The following is a 10,165-nucleotide window of genomic DNA, read 5'->3' as shown; positions in this document are numbered from 1 at the left end:
GGTTTCTCTTCAGGTGTAACATAGATGACTGTGGCGTAAAACAACTCACCCTTCTTTTGAATTAATTGCCATGGAGAACTCCACCGACCTGTCACGGGAACAAGATGCAAATAGTATAGTTACCTTTCTATACGGACGCAATGACAGCACATCCGAGGCTATTGTCGGTGGCTTTTCCAAGTATAGCCAGGTCTATGAAAGGGTGACTATAATTCCAATTGATTCATGATCAATTATCCTAAAGCTGCCAAACTACCGAAATGTGTCGGTAAATATTTTTAAATGGAGATCAAACAAAATACCGCGGTTATCCACGAATTTAGGTAACGGTTCTGTATATTTTACCTTCTTTCTCAGACACCACCAACATTGCTTCTGCACCATACGGTAAATATGTTTAAATGCAGATAAAACAAAATACCGCGTACATGTACATGATTCTGAAGTTCAAAGGAAAATATAAAAGAAGTCTATTAGACCTTGAATATACGACACCGTTTTATTGATAACAATTTCTTTCATACATTTTAACGACGATTCAGAGCAACTTCTTGTCCCTTAATTATTGACCTGATTTTGACATTGCTGATTGAAACAGCTGATCTCCATGTCGCATCACCGTGAATGTGTATTGCATGAGCTATGTTAATTGTGAAGTACATTTATACAGGTTTTTAAAGCAGTGAACTTCAACGGATATGTGGAAACAGCCCGGACTGCCGCCGAGTTGTTTCCAAGCAACAGAGAGGATGTAAACATTCTAGACGTAGCTGCAGGAACTGGGCTTTGTGCAGGCGAGGTAAACAGATGGCTTCACAATTATTTAAAGACTTGATCATGACAGCGCGCAATAGTTAATACCACTGTGAGGCTGTTTATATAACTTATATAACAGAAAACAGAACCAATTATACACAAAGTTATCAAGGTGGTTGAAGTATGTTCCTTCTGAGGTTGATGAATAGCCGGCATCATCGATCCTTTCCCTTGAATTGGCCTCGTGATGTCAAAGAACATGTCAAAATAAGGCATAAACAAACTGGAATACTTGTCATTTGAGCAAAACATCAGCATAAGATTCCCGTCGCCAGCGAAGAACCCCTTTAAATTAAGACCGAAATTACAGCTGTTTTCTTCCTGGTCATGGGACGTGAGGAGGTAACTTTCGTCTGAGGCAAGATGAAATTTCTGATTCTGAAAAATCAGCAAGTAAGAGGTTTTCTTTGATTATCCCTTATTACATAGGACAAATAGACTTATAATTATACTGTTACGTTTTGCGGGTTTCTCAAAGTTCACCAAGCATCAAACACAATGTGTACAGTATTGTATTATCTATTTCGGGCCAGAGTCGTTCCCCTGGACCCAATGTTGTTCGTAAGAGCCTATTGAAAAGGGTATCGGGTGTCTAAGTTTGATGATTTAGCTCATTGGGTACCATCGTGTCCAAATGGCAAGGTCGTCGCTTCTTTGATTGCTCAATCTAATAAGTTTTACATGCAAATTGTTAGTTTGATTATCAGGTAGCTTTTGTTAATTGAGATGATTTATTTGTGATATTATTAATAAATGATTTAAGTATTTCATTACTTTCTTATTTCTTTGCATCTGTAGTTTTGCATTACAGCTTTACACTCATGGTTTTCGGAAACTGGATGCGCTTGACCCATCGATGGGGATGCTGGATGAGGCGAGAAAGAAGGCACTGTACAACCAGTACTTCAATGTAGCAATAGGAGAACACACTTTAGACATTGAAAGTGGTACGTGAATATTTCTTGTATTTCCTATTTTCTGTGTACACTATTTTCTATGTATTCAGCGTCCGCCCGGAGAGCGGAAGGTCCGGGGTTCGATTCCCGGCCGCTTCATACCAAAAGACGTTAAAAGATGGTACTCGTTGTTACCCTGTCTGGCGCTCGGCATGAAGGGGCTTAAACAAGGACTGGTCGGCTCGGAGTCAGTATACTGTGTCTGAGTGGGGTATTCATGTTAAACTGCGGCATGGTATCTCAATGAGCTAACACTATAAATCGGCATCAGTCCGGACTAGTACAAGCAGCCACACACACACACGCGTGCATGCACGTCGCTATATAAGTGCAATAATCTTGCACGCGACGTTAAACCCAATTTCACCTCACCTTCTTTATATTCTCTGTGTGTTCTGTGTAAGTGATAAAAACATGTTACAGATACCTACGACGCAGTAACGATATCAGGGATGAGTACAGTGATAATGAAACAGCTGCCGATAAAAGCATTTGAGGAGCTCATCCGTATTGTAAAAACAGGTAAAAATGAATTCAATTCGCTTGTCAAGAACGCTGATTGCATTACTAGAGGAATAATTGCTAATGGTGTTTGTGTAAGTTTTATGAAACCAAAGAGTCACAATGACTAACATGAATCAGAGGATTCCTCGCTCGCGTTAATACTACGCCGGATGACGACGCTCGCATGGTTTAAGGCTCTCTGTATTAGCGCGTAAATTGTATCGTATTTAGACTTACCATACGAATGAACTCATACAGAACCATGAACATTTCATATGTTATTTTCTGTCCAGGAGGTTACATCATCAATGCAACATACTACAAAGTGTTCCCAGAAGATGGAGACGAGCATACCCAAATGTTTAGAAGTAACATGAAGACCTTGACGACTCAGGGAAAATGGGAGCAATTTCAATTTCGGCGTTTCAAGGAATATGTGCAAGGAGAAGATGGTGCTGTTTCAACCCACACAGTCCTATAGAACACATGATTACTTTATCACAAAAAACGCACCTTTACTTTTGTCCTGCGTTATCATAACCTATTGTCTGCTATAGGTTTTGCATGTGTATTGTTAGTACCTGCTAGTTCCTGACACCCTCTACATTTCTAGACGGAATCAAGAAGACTTTGTAAATGGTAGCCTTTAGAAGTGGATGTTTGTGTTTTACTTGCATGTTGCAAGTTGCAAGTGTTGTTTGCTATATGTTTTGTGTCTGGTTATTACATGCTGGTTCTTGTAAATGGTAGTCTCTCCTGAAATACATCTCAGCTGCAGTACCACAAGGTTCTGTCCTAGGTCCCTTTTTATTCCTTGTATTTATGGACTATTTGGCTGATAATCTCTGATGACTCATCTGTTGGTGGATCGTCTGTTAGAATTAACTACAAATTAACTTGTGTGATATTTATCTTACCTCTACAACAGGGCATCAACAAAGTTTAATCCCGACAAAATAACATCAATATTCAGTCACACAAACAAGGTTCCTAATATGGTCTATAATAATATATGTTTTCATCCTTTGAATACCCATAAACACCTAGGTGTTATTTTATCTCAAGTTATGAAATGGTCTGCCTATATTGACAGTATATTTAGCAAATCTGCATCTAAAATAATATTTTCTTTTCTAAAACGTATGTACTAGATAGATCAACATCCCCTGTTGTGCATAGTTTATGCAGCTTATTCTTGGCCCTGATAACATTGAAACGATTCAATTGGAAGCGATAGAATAGTTGCTGATCTTGCTAAATTCGCATCTCGAACTAGCTTATATTATGAAACAGGCTGGGAATTACAATCAAAGAGACGTGACACTATGTATTTTATATATGTTAACAACTTGTGAAAAAGTCTTTATTTTGTTTTTGTCCAATGTCCTAATTATAATAATGACATTACAATTTCATGATGTAACGTATATAATTTCTCAATCAAAACATGTTTTTACGGTCTTATTTCATTCTCTTGAATACAATTATTTAAAGTTTTAATTAAGTTATCTTTAATATTTACCCTGGTGTCCACTGCCTGTTATGGAAAGGACGTCGGAAGTTGGAAAACTTTTGCCCATTTTTGAATAATTTTTTTAATTTGAAGTTTACACGATATACGGCTTTTCCATTGGACGAGAGGTCGGTCACATGACCGCGAAATTGACGTTCATAAGTGTATGAACGACACAATTTGACGTTCATACGTTTTTCACGAGACTGTGTTCTTGAAATGACGTAAACACTGGCGCACTACTTCCACATTCCTGGGGAAACCCCTGGGAATTCCCTAGCACGAAAACATACATAAGCGTTCTTTCTGATCTTTTAGAACCTTTAATCTTGGTCACAACGTTTCAGTATGCATTGAGAAAAGTCAGAGAGCTTGACTGCATGATTGTTTTACGAATATCCTCGCTACGTCCCATCCTAATGGGCAAACGAAGAAATACACATTCAAACTATCGCAGTATCGACTCGATCCGTGTCTAGGCCGACAGTTACCGTCTCCAGCAATGGATGAATTTACCTTAGTGTCTGTTTGACGCATCTTTAATCAACTTTCAATGATCGGCCAGTTGATCAATGATGACTAACACATGTAACCGCCACAGGTTAATTAACAACTTCGGAAATCTCTCCCGTCACGTTTATCGTGTCAGCCATTTCGACGTCTTGTACTTCATGTAAATGTATTACGACGCTCTGCAATTGTGACTGACTTACTGAGGTAGTTCTTTACAGACCTTTCTCATCTAATGGTGATATTATCTGAACACATGTGTTGCGTAAGATATTTCTGAAGAGCAAGTTCTGCACCCATACGCTAATGTCACCTCTCCTTTTGAGGAACTATTTTATTCCGCGATATAGCTGGTTGTTGTATGGCTGTCAGTGTAAACATGAAGTCACACGTACTAAATATAATTGTGTTTAGATCTTGGCCTACATCCTTTGAGTTAAGAAATTGTCGCAAGCTCCGACGTTCATACCGTTTTGGCCCCCACTCTATGAAGGTTCATTCTCCAATGAACTCACACAAAGTGAAGGTCAATTCTTAATTGAAAAGTTCAGTGATTAATTGACAATTGGTGATCGTTTAGAATCCAACCGTTTCAAATTAAAGTCCAACCCATCTTTGCAGCAGTGATAAGTATCCTGATCGAAAGAAACGTTGCATTGACCGTGGGAACCATTGCCATAACTCTCGGCCATCAAGTAGACATTCCAGAATGTTCTCTTGTTCAATTTTCCAATTTTGCATCGAGGAATAGTTTTCAGAGCGTAGTCTGGAATGAAAAACACGCCAGTTTGTAACTAGTGTCCAATAGCTCAAGAAAACTGATTTCTGATTGGCTAATGTCGACTTCTTGTCAGTCATTTCATTGGTCGGTCAAAGTTCGCAAAATGACGTTCTGACATGACCCATAATGGAATGAGCACAGATCTTTGTTTAGCGATAGCGAGAAAAAAGATCTGATTTTACTGAAATTGGTTTGAAAACTAATGGAAGTCTATCGGAGCCAGATCAGGAGAAACAGGTGAGTCTGAAGGAGTTCAAAGCCACAGTCGTGTATTTTAACCATGACAATGACTGATTTGTGCACTAGCGCATTGTCCTGGTGGAAGAGCACGCCTTTTCACAACTTCCCACGTCTCAATTCCATCCCCTAATTGCCACAGAAGTGTAGGATAATATGCTCCGCTTATTGTCTGGCCTTTTGGAAGATAGTACATTCCACAAGTTTGTTAATGCCGTATAACATCATGTAATGTCCTCAACAAAATGTGTCACTATTACGCAATTCATTCTGCGTAGGGCTCAGAACGTACCAATCAACCTACATGTACATGTATGTATATATGATGAGTGTATGTTTCGGTTGATGGAATGTCAACGTATCCGAATTTTGTATATAGATGGTCATGATGTCAAACACTTTTCTTCATTTTTTGTTTAACGCCGCACCCAGCAATATTCCATCTATATGACGGCGGTCTGTAAATAATCGAGTCTGGACCAGACAATCCAGTAATTGACATCATGCGTATCGATCCACGCAGTTTGGATACGATGACATTCATCAACCAAGACAACGAGCCTGACCACCCGATCCCGTAAGTCGCCTACTCCGACAAGCATAGTCATAATTTACGGCAAGCATTTCAAACACAGGATTGCCTGGTCCGGACTCGGATTATTCACAGACCGCCATAATAAAACTGGAATATTGATGAGTGCGGCCTTACACAACAAACGAATATTGTGTATAGATATAAAATTCAGCTAATTCAACTATTTGATGGTGATTCATAAACAAGGAATCGTACAATGGAATCTGTTGTTATGAGAGCTTGCTTATGGTTATGGAAAACTGGTTTCCGCTTCTAATTTTGGCGACCGATACTGGATATAACAAAGAAAATAATGTGTGAATTTGCCGTTATAGGCGTTCGTTTTCCGAGCTAAACAGGCCTGAGTTGTCTCCCTTAGATTATGACGTAATTGGTGCCAATTTAACTGGGTCCCTGTCTTGTCACAACGCAAAAGATATCAAGTACCAGTTTATGGTGAGACAACATAGCATCCGATACCTTGCCTTGTCCGAAGAAGTTCCCTTGACCCTTCAAGAAATCGCAAAACCATACGATTTTGAACCAAAACGAGCAAGCTTCGCGTTATGGAAACGATGAAAATCAAGTGGAAACAAGAGAAGACCCACATCTACTAATTTGTCACCCGATCCCGACTCGACATCTACACAATTAGGCCGACCAGTGACAACGTGGTAAGAATAACACTTTGATGTGTGTATACCTAAATTACCTTTATGCTCATTATTACGTTTTCAGAAGCGGAAACGTAATATTCTAAGAGATTTTTGTCACGTCTGGTGACCCGCATGCTTCGTCAGCAGGCCTATTCATCCTGTCCCACCCTGTTCTATCGCCGGTATCGGCATTGTCGACAATCTGAGTTTGTCTGTTTTAGATGTAACTATTCCCACCACCTATAGGCTACAGATCAATGCTACTTGCCAACATCAAGAAACAAATACGATCTGTCGCCAAACGTTGTCTCAACAAGATTACACATTAGGCCTACCAGCTGATGACGAGACCATATGCTTAGAGTAACAGTATGTTTCTAAAGTCGGTTGCCGAGTGGAAACGTACTGGTGGAAAAAAAGATTCTTTTTGTTTTTTTCCCATCCGAGTTCAAAATACCTGCCATATTTATTGACAAGTAACTGGATGTCGTACTTCACACTTCACACTTCACACCGTCCCCATTTGAAAGTGAAAAGATAGATCATTAATTTGATGTGTTTAGTGTTTGAAACCAGTTACTGCAGTAGGCCTACAGTATCTTATTCTATTTAATTAATAATTGGTTATTGGTTTGTTCTGACAACCATTCATAGAAAATGCATTGCAACTTTGCAGGGAAACTATTTATCATCTATTATGAGGCTACCTCACCATCCTTTTATATGTTAACACTTGAAATAAAGTTTAGAAAACATACAACATGACTTACTTTCATCAGTTTATTTTATTATGCATTTTAAGATCTATCATGCACAACAAACAAATCTGACAAGTAAAATAAATCTCCAGTACCATAAATGTTTATTTGCCAGCAAGTTGTGAAAGCATATGTAACTTGTAAGGTTATTAAATTACATCAGTGATATTGAAACATGCCCACAATATTTCAAGAAGTATTCAAACCTATAGTAATAAACACATCATGTCGACATGATAGAACTATAAACTGTTTTGGTATTTATTGAATTATTAACATGTAATAAAAATTATGCATATATCATCAATACAAGTTACTTCTTATATAGGCATCCCTCCAGATTGAATGACAAAAATATATATGTAAATGGTATGATATTTTTTGTAATGTTATGTATAGCTTGACTAATAAAAGACACTTTTTCATTTCAGAATCTATCTACACCTCATAAACATGAGGTTCACTTTTGGGATTTGCAGAAATAGTTGAAGAATCAGAGAAAAGTTATTCCATCTTGTGTTGTAGAGGTGATTAGTGAAAGATTTCCATCCGATGTGTGTTATGCTTTTCTCTATGCTCATTAAAATAAACTTTTTTTTATTGAAATCTTGTTTTATGGTCTCTGACAACAAAATCAGCCTTTGCTGTTTCATTTGATAAGTTTCTGTGATACAGGGTAGCTGATGCTGGATGAGGTAGTTTTGCGCAAGGGCGAAGGCCGGGGAAAAGAAAATATCACAAGCACTGGCTAAATGCTCAGTGGCAACGTGTTAGTGCACTGGTTGACTATTTCAAAAGTACAGCTCTCTTGTTGTCTAAAGCACTGTACCTCACAAGACACTCTAATATTTGTAACTTGTAACTCTGCATGAAAATAACCACAATTTGCACAGAGTGAAAATGGATCTCAACACTAGGGATTTCTTCTGACACCGGTGGGCCAGGATACTCTCACCTATCGCGAACACCTAGTATTATCACTATTTGATAGCGATTCATTAACACGTGCTCATGATTTAGTCAGAATCGTACCATCGACTCTGTTTTTTACAGAGATTTCATTTGAATATGGAAAGGGTTTCGTCGCATTTATACTCTTCCATATAATCATTGTGGGACCTAAAAAATATAAAAATAATTTTAACATAAATTTGTCAAAATAATATGTACACTGACTAAATAATTGTAAGAGAAGGTGGTAATAATCTTCAGCAGTGTCAGGCATGTTACTAGGTGCCTGAATACAAATATCATTCTGTCATTCACAGCATACTTTCATTTGTTCTCCACACTACACTTTTACAACAATATAGAATATAATAGATACACAAAATAGTTCAATACAGAAATTATTTGCGTATAGTATTTACATTGTGTGATTATTTATTGTCAAAATATTCTTTTGTACTTTATACTGTTAAGCACGGTGTGCCATGCTTCTGGTGTACATTGGACAGCGACTGTACACCATGATGGACATAGGACCTGTACTTTCTGGGCATCGTTGTCTGGCATGACTTGGCTCGAAACTTCAAATTTGAAAGACACAACATAGAAACATTAACACTTTTGTCATCTATATCTCACTATCACAAAATTAAAAAATGGTAACTTGATTTTTTTTCATGTATAAATGAGCTATAAACTTTATATGTGTGTAAATTGCATTGAACATGAAATTTGAATATTTTGGGTGGTGGGTGGGCGATGATTTTGGATAGTGACTGGATATATTACATATGGTTTCAGAACCAGCAGGTATCTAAACTCTCACTGAAGATGACAGCAACTCAGCAAGAGCCAATATGCGCAACACAAATGAACGAATAAGCGCATCATACAACGGACCCTTCCAACCATAATCGCGAATCTTACAGTATGTTATCCATGCATTGTTGTCTTCTCAGTCGCGATTTTCGAAAACGAAAAATAATTGTGCTTAGCGTTGTATCTTGGACAGCTCGGCACCGAACAAAACAATAGGCTGCGCATTTGAGAAGATAGAACCACACACCTCTACATTCACCACGTGAAACGCGTCTAATTAAGTCTTATGACGTCATTCCTTTATCAATTGGCACAATTGACGTCATATTGCAAGGGGCATAAGCCATGGTGTGTTTATTATGGAAATAGAACTCTCTGTAAATGTGACAAATATGAACCGATTTTATGAATAAAATAAATTAGATACGTGTGATATTTTTTATTGTTTTGCCTCCGAAACTACTAGGTAAATACTTTTCATGATGAAAAAGTACAAGAAAAATAGGTTTATTTTCGTGTGAACTTGCCCTTTAACCTGAAAAAAATCCTACCAGACACTATGTCAATGCTTTGGGAATTTTTTAAGGGTAGGAACAGATTCTCAGTAAAGTGATCATTGTCATGCCCGGCCTTAGTATTTGGCATTCAACCCCATGCTGACCCCGCATGTCTGGTCTGGGTTCTTATCTGAAGGTTCAGGACTTTCACAATGCCTATAGATAAACAGATGGCCTTGCAAAAATTTCCTTCATGCTATGGACAGCAGTGCTATTGATTGTTTTATAAATAACTAATTTTTAATATAAAATAACTCTCACAGAAATACTGGAACAGAATAATGTGGCTTCACGTTTTATAGTCGGAATCATATTAATTAGGATTCTGGAAAGAGTTTTGTCGCTTTAAGTAAGAAAGAAACTCGTATACTGGATGAACCTGGTGAGTGAGTGAGTGAGTGAGTGAGTGAGTGAGTGAGTGAGTGAGTGAGTGAGTGAGTGAAATATTTAACATCGCATCGTTATTATTTCACTCATAAAGCCACGATGAAATCTGGGTAGTCCCTCCGAGGTGAAATGAGGTGAAATGGGATTTA

General features: G+C 38.0%; 1 protein-coding gene across 1 annotated transcript; it reads left to right on the top strand.

Moving 5' to 3' along the window:
- Window positions 1-3,705, top strand: LOC124148235 (methyltransferase-like protein 27). The gene is made up of 5 exons (XM_046519224.2): window positions 1-202; window positions 671-799; window positions 1,628-1,763; window positions 2,196-2,294; window positions 2,570-3,705. The coding sequence occupies exons 1-5, from the start codon at window positions 71-73 to the stop codon at window positions 2,755-2,757; spliced, it is 684 nt and encodes a 227-aa protein (XP_046375180.2). The 5' UTR covers window positions 1-70; the 3' UTR covers window positions 2,758-3,705.
- The last annotated feature ends 6,460 nt before the right edge of the window (window positions 3,706-10,165 follow it).

Source organism: Haliotis rufescens, unplaced genomic scaffold (assembly GCF_023055435.1).
Source record: "Haliotis rufescens isolate VD_foot unplaced genomic scaffold, xgHalRufe1.0.p SCAF_19, whole genome shotgun sequence".
NCBI classification, from domain to species: Eukaryota; Metazoa; Mollusca; class Gastropoda; order Lepetellida; family Haliotidae; genus Haliotis; species Haliotis rufescens.
The sequence above is the reverse complement of the archived record's forward strand: the minus strand, read 5'-3'. Positions and strand labels throughout refer to the sequence as shown.

Bases quoted from the DNA above. Each gene is read 5' to 3' on its own strand.
- LOC124148235 (XM_046519224.2), top strand. From the start codon at position 71: ATGGAGAACTCCACCGACCTGTCACGGGAACAAGATGCAAATAGTATA. The intron at 203-670 runs GTGACTATAATT...ACATTTATACAG, and splicing joins ATAGCCAGGTCTATGAAAGG to GTTTTTAAAGCAGTGAACTT. The intron at 2,295-2,569 runs GTAAAAATGAAT...TTTTCTGTCCAG, and splicing joins CATCCGTATTGTAAAAACAG to GAGGTTACATCATCAATGCA.